Genomic DNA, 17,264 nt, shown 5'->3' with positions numbered 1-17,264 from the left:
CTCCCATTGGGCCACGTCTTAGGCCCGCCCCTCCTCCGTTCCCGACTACTCCCCCTCGTCCGTCTACTGCTGCGGCTGAGGGGGCCGGTCCGCGAGTTGAGGGAAAACGGCTGGCGGGACCAAGGGATTGGGCCACGTCACGGGGCCCAGCGCCCGTCACCGCGCCAAGCGCCCGCCCGGGTGTGCTCGGGGATCTCTCCGGCGTCGGTGCTGGGTGCCTGACTGCCTGGCTCGGTAAAGAAGGCTACCTGGAGTGAGTGTGCACCCTCTTCTTCGGGTCACCTAAGGAGCTCCTACCGAGAAGTGGAAGTAACCGACATCCGTTCCGCAGCCACGCGGAAGAGACGTTAGCTTGCTGGCTGGTAATGAACTGCCCTGGGCTTTGGATGGAGATCAGAGGATGGCTGCAGTTCAAGCTTAGTCCCCCCCCCCCCAACACCCCCTTTGTTTTACCGAGGAAAATAAAGCCACCAAAAGAGATGTTCGCTGATGGGTCGGAGGTAACACTTGTATTGGCAGAATTTGGCCTGGGCTCCTACTCTAAACCCAATTTGTATGAGAAAGAATATTCTAAACTGCAAAGCGTCATACCCAAAAGACACTTTTATTTGTGAGGCTATATTTGGTAGAGCATATATGCACCACCTCATGTTTCTGTTCATTAAAGCACGTTGGGCAGATATTTCGCACTCCTTACTCCCTTCTCTGTACCTTACAGCCCAACCGAAATGTGCAATCCTTAGCGAGCGCACTTTTTTTCCCCTCTTTTTTCCCAGTTTTATTGAGATGAGTGCGCTTTTCTTAAATGTGGAAATGTCTCCCCTATTCTCTTTCCCACAGTTGCGCCTGGTCGTCCTTCACAGAAGGCACTCTTGAAGACCCTGGCTGTGACGGCTAGGGCTTGTTTGAGGAACTCTTCTGTTCCTTGCCCTACATTTTTCATGATGCTTAGGGAGAGAAAGTAGTCGGGTGTCTATGCTTAGAAGATAAATCTACTGGTAGTACCAGGGAGAGGTCTATTTTTGTTCTCTTTAAGAATAGGTCAGTCTTCAGGTAATAGAGAAATTGGTAGAAATAAAGAGAAATTTTCTTTAAAATTTAACATACAGTAGTGTAATTACACAAATAATACACAAATGTAATCTTGAAAAAAATTCAAATATTCTAGACAAAGCTAAATCTCTTTGATACCATCTGCAACCTCTCTCCTCAGGAGGTATGTAGCTGTTATCAGTGTCGTGCTTTTCCTCTGCTTTTACATACATATATGTCTCTTGAAACATGTAGCTATTGTATTTTTATAAATGATAAAATGTTATACAATTAGACTGTTTGCAACTTGTTCTCTATGGTAACTAGTAAATCATGGAGCGTTTTCCATATCTGTAAAGATTTTCACCATATTGTTGTTTACTGCTATAGAACATTCTATATCATGGGTGTTGCTTAGCTCTAATGATGGCCATGCAAGTATAAGTTGTCAGTTCCATAAGAAAGATTTCATCCATTTCAAACAGAGTATGAATTTTAACATTTATTGGACCTTTGTCAGATGCAAGCACTGTGCTAGGTGCTGGGATTCCAAAGGTGGGGACAACCTTGTCCTTTCCTTTAGAGAAGTCAGTCTGTTGGGAAACAAATACTGTATGTTCATGGTTTCATGAACTTATTAAAAATCTATTGAATGGCTGCAAATTGAGAGATTAAGAAAGTTAGTCTCCCCTGCTCCTAAGTGAGCTCTCACCCTAGAATACCCTTAATGGGAGCACAGTTTTGATACAGCTACCGTTTTCGACCTGCATATCTGTGCCCCTGTGATGTGGGGCAGGTGCAAGTACTCTGGGGAGTCACCTGGTTTGTTCTCTGACCAGAGCATAGTGTTTCACAAGAACAAGTTGTAAAACAATGGGAAAACTTTAATGTAAAACACCTGATTTTGATTGACTAAGGCAGCTGAATCTACTAGTTTTTGTCCAGAATAACCTGTTAATAACATTTGAGGATTACATCCCTTTCCCCCATATTATGCAGAAATTCAAGGGAAGAAAATTGCCCTCTTGTAGGACACGTGCCAAACTGACTGAAGATTAAAATGAACTCATTAGCAAGAGTATATGCATACATTATTAACCATACACATTATGTCATGGGCTGAGGACAGGTTTTGTGTTTTTTTTCAATGTTCAACATCTTGATTTTTATTGTTTTTTTTTAAGGAGGGCGCAGCTCACAGTGGCCCACGCGGGGTCTAACCAGCAACCTTGGTGTTATTAGCACCATATTCTAACCAGCTGAACTAACCAGCCACCCCTAAGGGCAGTTTTGATCAGGGCAAACATCCTGGAGAATTTTAAAAATTGGTTGTTACCCAGCAACCATTCCTAGATTTGTATCTAACAAATATATACATATGTTCACCAAGAGAGTTTGTAACAGCTTTATGCATAATGGCCCAAAATTGAATACTAACATAATGCCCATCAATAGTTGGATGGATAAATAAATTGCAGTAGATTCACACAATGGAATTCTATACAGCAATGAAAATGAATGGTCTACCATTACATTCGATGACTTAAATGAATCCCACAAACATAATAGTGAATGAAAGAAGCCAGAAGTGAAAGAGTACATGCTTTATGTTTCACTTATATAAAGTTTAAAAACGGAAAACTAAGCAGTGATGGGAATTGTGGTGGTGCTTACCTTTGTGGGGAGGTAGTGTTTAGAAAAGGGCATAAGGCAGGCTTCAGTGTTCTGGTAGTGCTCTTTTGCAGTGCTGGTTGCTTTGTGAAAATTCAGTAGGCTGTGGTATGTACACTTTATTTATGTTATACTTCAATAAAAATTTTAAAAATTATTTTGTATGTGATTTTGCTGTAAACTCAGGTGGGGGAAAGAATAACCTTTTAGCAGGAGAAGCCACACTAGGATAAATTTTTTTCTACTTCTACAACAATGTATTTAAAATTACAAAAGAAATATGTGGTTATTGAAGAAAACTGGAAAAACATAGGAAAAAAAGAATAAAATAAAAACCACCCACAATTCCATTTTCTAGATTAAATCACTTTTAGCATTATGATGTATATCAATACACACACACACACACACACACACACGCACACACAGAGTAAACTTTCATGGAGATAATATTTTGTGATTGTTTTTCATTTAATTTATTGAGAACATTTTCCTATGTCATATTTTTCCTCTACAGAGTTTTCAGTGGCTATATTTATGGAATTGTAGCATAGAAAAGCACAAAAATATACTTACAAAATTACTATTTGACAATTAGGTTGTTTCTTTTTGCTATTATAAAATTGCAATAGACACCTTTATTGAAAAATCTTTATACAAATCAATCCCTTATAATCTATTTTGGATGAATTCCTAGAAGTGGAAATACAGGCTTAAATTCCTGTTTTTAGGCATTCGATCTGCATTGCCAAATTACCCTCCAGAAAGGTTTACCAATATGCACTCGCCAACAGCAGTGAATGACAGCCCCTGTATCCTTAATAACATTAGAATATTTTAGAACACTTTAGAAGTCTTGGTATTATGAATTTGAATAGGATACGGAATTGGGTGAGGAGACAAAGGATTGGGAACATTTCCCAGCTTGCATTGAAATGGGAATTATTATGTGTCAAAAAGAGACAGCAAGACTTTTAAGGTTCTTGAATTCTGTGACTTCATGATCACACAGAAAATCATTCAGATTTATTAACAAATTCAAACTTGAGTGTTCTAAAAAAAAAATAATTAAATTGAGCACCCAGAATATGGGGCTTTGGAGTTTGACAAACCTGGATTTGCCTGTGAACTCCACCAATTTCTACCTATGTGACTCCAGGCAAGTTATTTAGCTTTCCTAGGCCTCAGTTTCCACATCATTAAAAGAGGCTGGTACTTGCTTCATGGGGTTGGTGTAAAAATTAAAGGGTGAAATGCTTAGCACAGTACTTGGGACATCCTAAGCACCAAGTGCACATTAGTTAACTTACTGTTTTTGTTATTAGTCTAGAGAAATAAAACTAAAAGGTGCTATTGCAGGGTTAAACTTGGTTAAATGCTTTGCATTTAACCTTCTTTCATTTCCCTTCTGTAGGCCATATTTTCACAATCAAAAACCAGTGACTTGCTTCTTTTTCCTCTTTTCACTGTAGCTTTGGAGCCCTGGGTTCTTTTGTACTACAAGACCTTTGAGTTTACTTTAGATTGACTTTCTTGCCCCTAAAGTGGAAACTGCTGCTAGCCTTCTTAGGGACTAAGAGAAAAAAAACCAGACTTTTCAGTAGTAGAAACTAGTTTCTACCCAGAGATCCAAATGAAAGAGAAAAAAAAAGTTTGCAAGTGGAACAAGAAGTGTTCCTGTTTTGCCCTATTGGATATGACTGTTGTACAACATGGGGCAACAGTTTGCTGAAGGGGAAAAGGGGATTACCAGGCAATTTTATTATTATTATTATTGGGGAAGGGGTACAGGACTTTATTGGGGAACAGTGTGTACTTCCAGGACTTTTTTCCAAGTCAAGTTGTTGTCCTTTCAGTCTTAGTTGTGGAGGGCACAGCTCAGCTCCAGGTCCAGTTGCCATTGCTAGTTGCAGGGGGCGCAGCCCACCATCCCTTGTGGAAGGTGAACCGGCAACCTTGTGGGTGAGAGGATGCGCTCCAACCAACTGAGCCATCCGGGAGGCAGCTCAGCTCAAGGTGCCGTGTTCTATTTTAGTTGCAGGGGGCAGAGCCCACCATCCTTTGCGGGACTCGAGGAATTGAACCGGCAACCTTGTGGTTGAGAGCCCACTGGCCCATGTGGGAATCGAACCGGCAGCCTTCGGAGTTAGGAGCATGGAGCTCTAACCACCTGAGCCACCGGGCCGGCCCTCAGGCAATTCTTAATTTTGAATTGTGATCTCTTTATTTTCAAGCTAAAGACTTGAATTGCTTTTTTATCTTTAGTCCCCTCAGACTCAAGTTCTCAGTATGCAGAACTTTAAGTGAATTTGTATACACAATCATTTTCTGTGCAGTTTGCTTGCTTATCTTCCTCACTCTCCTGAAGTTCCTGGATTTAAATGAGTATAACTGAAAGACATGGTGTATGTTCTTACAAGTGTAGTCTAGCTTTGCATCTCAACAAACTATCTAATTAAAGGTTAGGGAACTGAAGAACTCTCAACTTATTTCCAAAGAACTTTGGTGTTTTTGCCCAGAGAGAGTCACTTGAACCTCTTTGAGACTCCTTTTTTCATCAGAGATAATGCTACTTCTACAGATGCTTGCTATGAAGAGTCCATGAAAAGTGAAAGCACTTTGTTAGGTATAATTCAGTACATAAAATTAAGAGCTGGTTACTGTCAGTCTATTTTTGTCCCCTATGGTAATAGTCAAGCTCCCTAAAGGGCAAGACCAGGTCTTGTTCATATTTATAATATTCTCAACATTGAGTACAATTCCAGCAATAGTGAGTACTCTACATATTTGTCAAAGGAGGAAGGAAGGAAGGCAGTAAGTCTGAAGAGATGTGGGTTGCTCTGGCAAGTCAGAGCCCTCATCAATAAGAAGATCCAGTGGACACAGGCCTTAGCAGGTTTAGATTTCAGGGAAGACTCGGCCTCTACCATGGTACAGTAGGGGGAGCACCCAAATCAACAACAAAGATGCCACTCTGTCTGCTGTTCACATCTCTGTTTTTATGTTGCTTCTTTTAATATATATTCATAGTCTTAACAACTGACAGGCTATCTAAAAATTCTAATGAGTAGTGCAGAATATGCTCAGTAGGTGAAAGTGGGTCTAATCTACTCCCTATTTGTGCTTCTGCCCATGGGTTGAGGTCCTGAAATAATTCCAATACTTGTGTGACCAAGAGGAAAGAAATCTGAGCTGGAAGTCAGGAAATCTGTATGCCTGGTGGTGGCCAGACAGTTTCTTCCCCTCATTTATCATTTCAGACAAATGGACACTATCTTTCCTGTCAACCAGACTGAGGAGAGGAGGAAATACAAGGAAAATCATCCACATTCCTTCCTTCAACTAAACGTGGAGCATCTACTAGGCCTGTTAGGCCTAGGTCATGGTAAACAAGATACCGCCATGTTCTCTGGGAACTCAGGCTGGTGGGAATAAAGAGTAAAATATTCTGCAACTAAAAAGCAGTGTGTGTGTGACAGTGGGTGGTGGGGGTGAGTGCAAAAATAAACTTCACAAATACTAACCACATGGCCATTTTTTTGGCTGTACATCATCCTCTCTCAAAATGATGATGTCACTCCTGTACATAGCTCCTTGTGATACACAAACACCCAGTTTTCCACATGGACAGTTGGTTTAGCCAGAGTTGGGAATTGCAGGTGACCATGGACTATCTTAGAAACTTGCCACTTGCTAAATCACTCAGGTCTCAGAGCTGCCATTTCCAGACTTTTTGCTGTATTCTCCTTATGAGAATTCCTGCCCTATCAGCATTTCCTAGCTTCTTTAAGAAACATGTTTTACGTGTAGATTACAAGCCACACACTCTGACAGAGGGACACAAAAACAAATACAAGACACTGAGTATATGGTTCACAGTTTATATCTGGTGGCAGACACAAACTTTTAATTTTATTTCTCCTTTCCCACAGATGAAAAACCAGTTTCATACATACTGATTCATTTATGCCTCAAAGCAGTCTTGTGAGGTAATAACATAATTCACTTGAGCACAGCGGGTTACAATTCACAAAGCGCCTGACATCCCTCATCTTGATCCCTCAATTTCCGCAGGTTTAATAAAAGAGGAAACTGATGCTCAAAGAGGTGGAGGGCCGAACTCTTAAAAGCATTTTAGCCAGTGCGATTACAGAGCCGGAAAATTCGCAAACTGCGGAGCGAAGGGCTGGCAGGGTCCCTACCTCACGCGGCCCCGCCTACTCTCCCAGCAGCAGGAAGCTCCAGAGTCCCAGTGCACCCAGGCTCCGGGAAATTGTTATGTCACGTGATCCGCCGGGTTCTTTCACGTGACCTCTGTCCCCAAGGTTGGGGGCCTGCGGCCAAGATGGCGGCCTACTTGCAGTGGCGGCGTTTCGTTTTCTTCGACAAGGAGTTGGTGAAGGAACCGCTGGGCAATGATGGGGCAGCTCCCGGGCCCGCGCCTACCTCTGGACCCACTGCTTCCAAGTTTCTTTGCCTCCCTCCTGGCATCACTGTCTGCGACTCAGGCCGAGGGAGTCTAGTGTTTGGAGATATCCTTCCTCTGGAGCTGTCTCTTACCTCCTCGGATCCCTGAAGAGATCCAGCTAGGATGGAATCTGTCCGTCAGAGGGGTTCGTGTTACATGTCACTTTCCTTTAGATGAGCGCGCAGTGCTCCTTCTGTGGTCAGAGAGGAGAAAAAAGAATGTCCATTGTCTGACTTGTTGCCAACTGAGTAATCCTGGGCAAGCCATTTAACCTCTTCCGGCTTCAATTTCCTTATCTGTAGAAGGGGTACAAAATACCAATTTGGCAGGGTTATTTTAAGGTTAATCAAAAGAAAGAATGCAAGTTGGCTTTAAAAGACGAATACCTATGTAAGGTGTCATTATCTTCCCTGCCCAATATTGTGGGCGAGGAGGTAAATGAGATCAGGAGTTTGCTGCTTCCTTCTTCATATTGCTGCCACTAAACTCTGGCCTTCTTTTCACTCTTTTTAAGATGGGGAGCCCCAGGAGATAATATGTGGAAAAACCTTTGAAAAATTTAAAGAGCTTCATGTATGTTAGTTGTTATCTGGGTTCTGGTCTAAATAGCTCTACTTGGAAAGGAGGCTCCTTGACTACTCTGCACATATGGAAGGCCAGATCTGGTTCTTGCCTCGCTCCCTACAGCTTACAGGCTTCCAAGCCTACAAACTACGGGTGACACACCTGTACCAACTGAAGCAGCACAATATTCTGGCATCTGTTGGTGAGGATGAAGAGGGCATCAACCCCCTGGTGAGTCCTAGAAAGGAAATGATCCAGAAGCCTGGGAATGGTTGGTTGTTGGAGGGTGACTAGCATTCACACATCTGAGGTATGCCCACAGGTAAAGATCTGGAACCTGGAGAAGAGAGATGGTGGCAATCCACTCTGTACTCGAATCTTCCCTGCCATCCCAGGAACAGAGCCGACTGTTGTGTCTTGTTTGACTGTCCATGAAAATCTCAACTTTATGGCCATCGGTAAGCAGAAAGAAGGCAAAGCAAACACTCCAGGATTCTTTATAGATTATCTTCAAAGTTGCTTCTGCAGCTCATCTTCATTATTTTCGTGAGACCACAGTTTGGAATGGGAAAGCATTTAGTCTTGTTTTTTTAAAAATGAAGCAGTGAGTACATATCTTCATGTTAACCTTTGGAAAAGTTGGATATGAGGAGAAAGCTTGTCACTTCTAATGAGTGCTTCAAATGGTCTTTTTCTCCCCTGTGCTTCCTGGTTTTTCAGCCTCAGTGAAATGCTGTTTCCTGCTCTCCTGCAGGTTTTACAGATGGCAGTGTTACATTGAACAAAGGAGACATCACTCGGGACCGGCATAGCAAGACTCAGATTTTGCACAAGGGCAACTATCCTGTTACTGGACTGGCCTTTCGCCAAACAGGAAAGACCACTCACTTGTTTGTTGTGACAACAGAGAATGTTCAGGTATGACTAGTGTTAGAGGCAAGCAGGAAAGGCTTCTCCATTGGTCAGGGGGCTAGGGTAAGGAACTAACAAGAGAGGTAGGATTCTTACATTTTTCATTATATAGTCTTGAATCATTTGCTCAGTTTAATATTTTATTTCTTCACTTAAGATACTGGGAAGAGTTAGCGTTAGGAAAAAAACACAAAAAACTGGGCTTGTAGTAAAAGACCTGAATTTTTCCTAATTAACTTGTTAAGTGACATTGGACAAGTTGCTTTACTTCTCTGGTTCCTGGTACTCCTAATTTATAACAGCCTACTCTCAGGAATAGTTATAACAGTCAAAGATTATTGCATTTCTCTTACTTGCTGAATTCCTATAGTAGGTAGTATTAGTCATACAGAGGAAGGAAATGTGGTCCCTGCTTATATATTTAGTGGATGGGTGGTGGTTAATGGAAAAGGCAAGCAGCCAGGGAAAGTCTTAGTGTGCTAAGAGTTAAAAAGAAAGAGTTAATATGGAGAAGGCTTAGATGCCACCTCCTCAAAGGGAGCCTGTTAACCCCTTTCTTACTTCTCACAGTCCTATATAGTTTCTGGAAAGGACTACCCTCGTGTGGAGTTGGACACCCATGGTTGTGGCTTGCGATGCTCAGCCCTAAGCGACCCTTCTCAGGACCTGCAATTTATAGTGGCCGGGGATGAGTGTGTCTACTTGTACCAGCCTGATGAACGCGGGCCCTGCTTCGCTTTTGAGGGCCATAAACTCATTGCTCACTGGTTTAGAGGCTACCTTGTCATTGTCTCTCGTGACCAGAAGGTTTCTCCCAAGTAAGAACACCAGGGAGAAGGGAAAGGGAGAGGGCTGGACTTGTCCCCCAGAATCAACCCGATTTGCAAAACCCTGATGTCTACATCCTGTCGATCTCCTACTTTGATTTTATGTAGATTGTGCTTACATTTAGACTCAGTTATAATGTTTTTACTGAAAAAATGTATTTTTGCTGCAGACATTTGCTGAGCATCCCTGGTGCACTAGAGTGCTCCAGGGAATTTTGGACCTGGTATTGGTTTTTTTACTCTTTAGTCAAAATAAATTGGGGCAGAGGAACAAGGGATTGAGTAGTAGGACCCAGTATTTTTACTCTGAGCCACATGAAAGGGGCAGTGGGGTCTTCTGTATGATGGAAGTAATCCCTATCAGATGTTAGCTTGTGTTCATTCAGTACTAAACACAGTGTTTTACATACACCAGGTGCTAATTATTTTTTAAATGAATGGATGTTTGGATGTACTTACTGTTTCAGTCTGTTGCCTATGTTAGTTGTAGGATCTTATAGGGTAAGATCAGGTCTATATGTTCTCTTCTTACAACTGCCAACACAATGCTGCATGTTACGGGATGAGCTGCTAGAGGAGCCAAAGAAGTGATTTGTTTTGTGTGGGATGGGCAGCACCAAAGTTGTCATGGGAAAGGAAATAAAGGGGAGCTGAAGTGGAGAGGGTACAAACATCTGATGCTTTTCTTTCCCACACAGGTCAGAGTTTACCAGCAGGCTCTCACAGAGCTCCGACAAGCAGATTCTCAACATCTATGACCTGTGCAACAAGTTCATAGCCTATAGCGCTGTCTTTGAGGATGTAGTGGATGTGCTTGCTGAGTGGGGCTCCTTGTATGTGCTGACGCGGGATGGGCGGGTCCATGCACTGCAGGAGAAGGATACACAGACCAAACTGGAGGCAAGGCCACCAAGTTCCCAGAACTGGTCAAAGCATGCAGACATAGTTTAGGAACAGGCTCACCAAGTCCCCTTGGCCAGAGTGTTTCCTTCCCTTTAGGTTACAGACTTACTTAGCTCCCTTAGGGTAGTTACAAGGTAAATGGACTGGGATGAGACCTTAGAGGGAAGTAATGGCTGACAGCCCACTTTCAGGGTCCACTCTGCAGAGAACCTTGTGAGGTGAGGTAATATTGGTCTTGGGGGTATCTGAGAGGTCTCCCTCTGTCTAGGATCTAGGCCAGATTGGAACTTCAGGACTGTCTGGCTTGTGTGTTGTGGGTATATTCTGGGAAGATGTCTCTTCAGGACTGTTTCTACCAATTTTCTAATCTCCCCTTCCAGATGCTGTTTAAGAAGAACCTATTTGAGATGGCAATTAACCTGGCCAAGAGCCAGCACTTAGACAGTGATGGGTTGGCCCAGATCTTCATGCAGTACGGAGACCATCTCTACAGCAAGGGCAACCATGATGGGGCTGTCCAGCAGTATATCCGGTCAGTCTGGAGGCACTTTAGGATATAGCTCTGAATGCAAGGACAGGCAGCCAGATAGGCTGAAACCTGTGCTTAGGGGAAGGGGGTGGACTCCACCAGGAACTGTCCTTTTTTTCTACAGAAACTATGATGCCTTGAATGATAAGACAATATACGTTATTGGAAAGGGAATGTTTAGGGTCGAATATTACATGACCAACCAGTATGCGACTGATCTGATGAATACCTGTTATTTTAAACTTTAGCTTGACCTTTGTTAATACTCATTTCAACCTGATTCTTTAAAGGGAAAACCCCTTTTCCCTTTATCATTTCATTTATCTTTTGCTTCTACACTTTCTTTGGCATTAATTCTTGGAATTTTCTGCTCTAATAAGGGGTTTTAGGAACCTGCCTAGCTTCTTTCCCAACCTCTCTAGAATTCCTGTTTTCAGCCAACTTTAAGAACCAGTGCTCTGGAGCCTTGCTATTCCTGTGGTCCACAGTCTAGTAGCATCGATGCCACCTGGGACTTTGTTAGAAATGCAGACTCTCAGGCCTCACTCCAGACCGGCTGAAACAGAATTTGCATTTTAAGAAGATCTGCAAGTGATTCCTATGCACATGAAAGTTTGAGAAGTACAGCGATCTTGATGCTACTTGATGCATGTGTCTCCCTAGAACCATTGGAAAGTTGGAGCCATCATATGTGATTCGCAAGTTTCTGGATGCCCAGCGTATCCACAACCTGACTGCCTACCTGCAGACCCTGCACCGGCAATCCCTGGCCAATGCCGACCATACCACCCTGCTGCTCAACTGCTATACCAAGCTCAAGGACAGCTCGAAGCTGGAGGAGTTCATCAAGGTGCAGGGCGGTGGTGGTGGGGGGATTCGTCAAGAGCCCCACTGAGCATGAGCTGGCTCCACCGGGGCTTGCTATTCTTCAGCAGGTTGTAGGGAGAGGAAAAAGCTGACCTTATTAGTAAACCAGGACCCTCTGGTCTATAAACTGGGAATGCTTTATGATGCCAGAACCTCCCATGGTATCTAAGCACAAGGAAGTAGCATTGAAAGAGCCCTTTGTCCCTAGAGGAGTCCCTCCAATAGTAGGGGTGGAGGATGACTTTGGTTCTTAGAAACTTTCTGAGAGGCAGGATAATATTTTAAAAGCATGGACTTTACGTTAAGAATCTGGTCTTAGAATCAGATGCATGTTTCCTCTCCCTTCCCCAGCCCCAACCTCTCTCTGAATGATGTTATCTAATGTTCCCTGGCAGACCAAGAGTGAGAGTGAAGTCCACTTCGATGTGGAGACCGCCATCAAGGTCCTCCGGCAGGCTGGCTACTACTCCCATGCCCTCTATTTAGCCGAGAACCATGCACATCATGAGTGGTACTTGAAGATCCAGCTAGAGGACATCAAGGTAGGGGAGACTCTTGACTCAGAGCTCCATTCTTTTTTTTTTGGTTAAGGTTTGTTGGGATGACAATTGTTAGTAAAGTTACATAGATTTCAGGTGTACGATTCTGTATTACATCATCTATAAATCCCATTGTGTGTTCACCACCCAGAGTCAGTTCTCCTTCCATCACCATATATTTGATCCCCCTTACCCTCATCTCCCACCCCCCACCCCCCTGACCCTCTGGTAACCACTAAACTATTGTGTGTGTCTATGAGTTTTTGTTTCTCATTTGTTTGTCTTGTTCTTTTGTTGTTTTTGGTTTATATGCCACATATCAGTGAAATCATGTGATTCTCTGCTTTTTCTGTCTGACTTCCTTCGCTTAGCATCATATTCTCAAGATCCAGCCATGTTGTCACAAAGAGCTCTGTTCTTTTTCTAAGACATCCCGGAACAGTGACAATGCTTCCTGGTGGGTGCAACAGGAGCATACACTTACTCTGCCTTTTACCTCTCCACAGAATTATCAGGAAGCCCTTAGGTACATTGGCAAGCTGCCTTTTGAGCAGGCAGAGAGCAACATGAAACGTTATGGCAAGATCCTCATGCACCATATACCAGAACAGATGACCCAGTTGCTGAAGGGACTTTGTACTAACTATCGGCCCAGCCTCGAAGGACGAGGTGACTGGGAGGCTTCAGGCTGCAGGGTGAGGCCTCAGGGAGAATGGCCATTGCACAATAGGGATCACCTTAGGGGCTTCATGGATACCAAGCACACTCACTCTGTCTCTTCTCTCCTCCCTTACCATCTTAGGCCAACTCAGAAGAATTCATCCCCATCTTTGCCAACAACCCCCGAGAATTGAAAGCTTTCCTAGAGCACATGAGTGAAGTACAGCCTGACTCACCGCAGGGCATCTACGACACACTCCTTGAGCTACAACTACAGAATTGGGCCCATGAGAAGGATCCACAGGTGAGGCCTGGCGAAAGCTGCAGGAGGTGCTGGAGAAAAGAGTTCTTCCATCTTTTGTGGTTACTTTTGCTGCATTCTTTAGAGCAATATCACCTCACTGTTGGGAGCTAAATGGTCCCCAGTGAAGAGGAAACTGGACTCGGGAAGTGATAGGTGACTTGCCTCGTCCCAAGAGGCCTTGTGAATTTTTTTCCCTTATGTCCAGCAGCTCTACTCTCCTTCCCCAGGTCAAAGAGAAGCTTCATGTAGAGGCCATCTCCCTACTGAAGAGTGGCCGGTTCTGCGATGTCTTTGACAAGGCCTTGGTCCTCTGCCAGATGCACGATTTCCAGGATGGGGTCCTTTACCTCTATGAGCAGGGGAAGCTGTAAGAGTTTGGGGAGTTTCAAGGAAGGGGGAAGGATCCAAGTAATTTTCCAGGATCAGCCACTGAGGTGTGCCTTGCCCCGGCCCCAGGTATCAGCAGATCATGCACTATCACATGCAGCACGAGCAGTACCGGCAGGTGATCGCTGTGTGTGAACGCCATGGGGAACAGGACCCCTCTCTGTGGGAGCAGGCACTCAGCTACTTTGCCCGCAAGGAGGAGGACTGCAAGGAGTATGTGGCGGCTGTGCTCAAGCATATTGAGAACAAGAACCTCATGCCACCCCTTCTAGGTACTTGGGAGGACAGGGTGGGTGGGTAGGTGCTGGTTGCTATGCTTGGTTCATTGTTTTGTTTCCTCCTGGACCCCAATCTCAGTGGTGCAGACCCTGGCCCACAATTCCACAGCCACTTTGTCTGTCATCCGGGACTACCTGGTCCAAAAACTGCAGAAACAGAGCCAGCAGATTGCACAGGACGAGCTCCAGGTGCGGCGGTACCGAGAGGAGACCACCCGTATCCGCCAGGAGATCCAGGAGCTCAAGGCAAGGTAGTTGGCATCTGGATATGTGGAGGGGTCCAGTAAATAACCTTGTTCTTCACAAAAATATCATTAAATACTTTTAATAGACAAAAAATTATGTGGAGTGTCTTTGAGCATTTCATGCTTGAAGATCTGTTTTAATGGAGGAATTCCACAGAATGGTTTATTACATAGATCATTTTTTATTGGGCTTTGGAGGATATTATCTTGTAGCAGGCACTTTTCTTTCTGTATATGCCTATGTTTTACATTTTCTAAACACATCTAAGTTGTGGTTAGAAGCCATTCAGAAATAAAAACTTTGCTTTAGAAAATAAAGAAGGTGGATAATGTGTAAGTATATATAGCAGACATTAATGCCTACTCTTAAGTCTCATTAGCTCTTAGCATTGTAAAATATTTATAGTGGTACCTCAGTTTTCGAACGTCTCCGTTGACGAACATTTTGGTTTACGAACGCCATAAATTTTATGGATCTCTAGTATCATTAGATAGTAAAATTCATGCTAAATTTGCAGTTTTAGAGGTTGATTTTAAAGGTGTGGAATGGATTAATCCATTTTGCATTACATTCTATGGGGAAACCGTGCCTCGGTTTTCAAACGTTTCAGAACTTGGATGGTCTTCCGGAACGGATTACGTTCGAAAACCGAGGTAACACTGTATTAGAAAACAATTCATTCCACAAATATTTTCTGAGTCTCTGTTATGTCCCAAGCACTGTTCTTAACAACACAAAGAGCCTTGTCTTCATGGAGCTTACTTACATTGTAGAGGTAGAGACAGACACTAAACACGTTAAATAAGCAAAATATTATAGTATGCTAGATGGTGATAAGTTCTAAGGAGAAAATTGAGGAAAGGGAGTAAGGTGACGAGTGTGTGTGTGTGTGTGTGTGTGAGAGAGATAATTTATAAGGTGTTTAGGAAAGGCCTCACTGAGAGGGTCACATATCCCCCTGGGATAGCTGGACTTACTGGGAGCATACTGAGATTCACTGAAGGCCTGGTGCTGTTGTCCTCATTTGACCCTTTTTAGGTGGTAAGAAGAGCAGGGTCTTGTAGTCCCTTAACAGGGTCCTCTCTCTCATTGACGCCAGCTGCTTTCTCTCTCCACTTGTCTGTTGGCCCTGCCCTCACTGTTTGCCACTCCTTTTTGGTCTCCTTTGCCTATAGTCCGAAGATTTTCCAGAAGACCAAGTGCAGCATCTGTAACAGTGCCTTGGAGTTGCCCTCAGTCCACTTTCTCTGTGGCCACTCCTTCCACCAACACTGCTTTGAGAGTTACTCGGAAAGTGATGCCGACTGTCCCACCTGCCTCCCTGAAAACCGGAAGGTCATGGATATGATCCGGGCCCAGGAACAGAAACGAGATCTCCATGATCAGTTCCAGCACCAGGTGGGAACGACTGGAGTAGATGACCACCCACTCGGAGGCATGGGAGCATCGCAGCGCTTTTCTCTTCTCATTTGCGGAAACGAGCACTTCAGTTCTGATTCCTACTTCTCTCCTCTTTCCCTACAGCTCAAGTGCTCCAATGACAGCTTCTCTGTGATTGCTGACTACTTTGGCCGAGGTGTTTTCAACAAATTGACTCTGCTGACTGACCCTCCTACATCCAGGCTGACTGCGAGCCTGGAGTCCGGGCTGCAGCGGGACCTGCTCATGCACTCCAGGAGGGGCACTTAAGCAGCTTGTGGGAGGGGTGTGATAGTGGGGACACAGCAGTAGGGACACAAGAAGACAGAGGCAGGGCTATTGCACAGGAGTCAGGCTGACATGGTCAAGATTCCACTTTGATCTGATGTGATAGCCTTCAGGACTAAAGGGGACTTTCTTTTCCTGCCTCTTCCTTTGGCCAGCCCGGCGTTCCTCCTGTTGACTTTTTGAGCAGTGTAGATCATTCCAGATCCATGGGGGAGGGTACCTCAGCAACCTTTGCGTATGGACAATAGTTACTTTATTCTCTACCCAAGAGCACCAGGCTATGCTTGGGTCCTTGCTCCCAGAGTCTATAAATAAAAGGGTTGAAGGACTTACTCTGGGGACTTCCTGGTGATTCTTTTGTTTTTGTTTTTATTATTAGTTTCAGGTGTGATTTTTAACTGAAAATGTACTTCTCTTCTCTGTTCTCCTAGAGCTCCACTTCCCCTCTTACAAAGGTCCTTAAAGGTCATGTTGACTTGACCTCATTCCAGTTATGAGTGGGACCTGTGGCATCTTAAGTAGAGTGCAGTTTACTGAAGAACCTCTGCAAAAGACCTAATGCCTAACCTCCAAGAGCAGCCTGGATTGAGGCCCCCAAACAGTTCCTGCTCTTTAGTTTGGCTGGTGTCAATGCAGGATCTTAGCTCCCACTCCCCACACGAGAACGCAGGATATGGTAAGGCCAAAAAGGAATACCTATGGAGCCATAGATAGCGGAGTCATACCACTATATTCTCGCTGGCAGCTGGGTTGGAGACACAGGAAGCAGGAGCCACACAATCCGCAATCCGCCGTCCACTTTTCTGCCAATCAATCTCACTTGCCAACTGCAATCCTCCATGCGAACTGCAATCCGCGCCTTTCTTCAATCAGCTTCTCTGCCAACCAACCAACCCCCTAGCATAGCCACGGCAGTTTATTAGAGCTAATGGCTAACCGAAAACAGCTGATGGCCAACTAGTCACAGCTGATGACCCTCTACTACCTGAGCCAGCACTTTTCCACGCAAGGCCAAGAGCCTGGAAACTGCTCTCTGGGACTGTGTCCCCACACTCCACCCCTACAGGGTCTCACCTCACAATATATGCGACAGGCATGTTCCGTGAGGAGCCCTGTGCCATATTAGGCTATAGGCACAATGGACAGAAAGAAATGGTAGTCTTAGGAACCAACAATGGCAAATCCCTTCCATCTGGGAGGATACATGCCAGCTTTTTGTCCTGGGAAAGAAGGGTCGCTGCAACTGGCACCTTTCCCGGTTTGTGGTACCAGACCTTTATGGCAGTGCTTAGGGTCCCTTGCGTAGTTTCAACATGTAACAAAACAGGGGACCCCATAATAGGCCATAGTGAGAGCACATAGTTTCCCCC

At 44.3% G+C, this 17,264-nt stretch overlaps 1 protein-coding gene across 2 annotated transcripts; it reads left to right on the top strand.

Annotated features, from left to right (window-relative positions):
* The first annotated feature begins 7,015 nt into the window (after nucleotides 1-7,015).
* Nucleotides 7,016-16,227, top strand: VPS11 (VPS11 core subunit of CORVET and HOPS complexes). Of its 2 annotated transcripts, none has more exons than XM_074335345.2 (16): nucleotides 7,016-7,239; nucleotides 7,822-7,966; nucleotides 8,058-8,193; nucleotides 8,490-8,653; nucleotides 9,218-9,465; nucleotides 10,173-10,374; nucleotides 10,758-10,909; nucleotides 11,570-11,756; nucleotides 12,169-12,315; nucleotides 12,819-13,007; nucleotides 13,115-13,276; nucleotides 13,504-13,643; nucleotides 13,733-13,935; nucleotides 14,021-14,192; nucleotides 15,363-15,585; nucleotides 15,712-16,227. In XM_074335345.2, the coding sequence occupies exons 1-16, from the start codon at nucleotides 7,049-7,051 to the stop codon at nucleotides 15,874-15,876; spliced, it is 2,826 nt and encodes a 941-aa protein (XP_074191446.1). In that variant the 5' UTR covers nucleotides 7,016-7,048; the 3' UTR covers nucleotides 15,877-16,227. The 2 variants fall into 2 exon arrangements, with proteins under 2 accessions (XP_074191446.1, XP_074191447.1); XM_074335346.1 differs by having other exon boundaries at nucleotides 7,032-7,316; nucleotides 7,686-7,966.
* The last annotated feature ends 1,037 nt before the right edge of the window (nucleotides 16,228-17,264 follow it).

Source organism: Rhinolophus sinicus, chromosome 14 (genome assembly GCF_057876585.1).
Source record: "Rhinolophus sinicus isolate RSI-liver-muscle chromosome 14, RSI-T2T, whole genome shotgun sequence".
NCBI classification, from domain to species: domain Eukaryota; kingdom Metazoa; phylum Chordata; class Mammalia; order Chiroptera; family Rhinolophidae; genus Rhinolophus; species Rhinolophus sinicus.
This window is presented reverse-complemented; position numbering and strand designations above follow the sequence as displayed.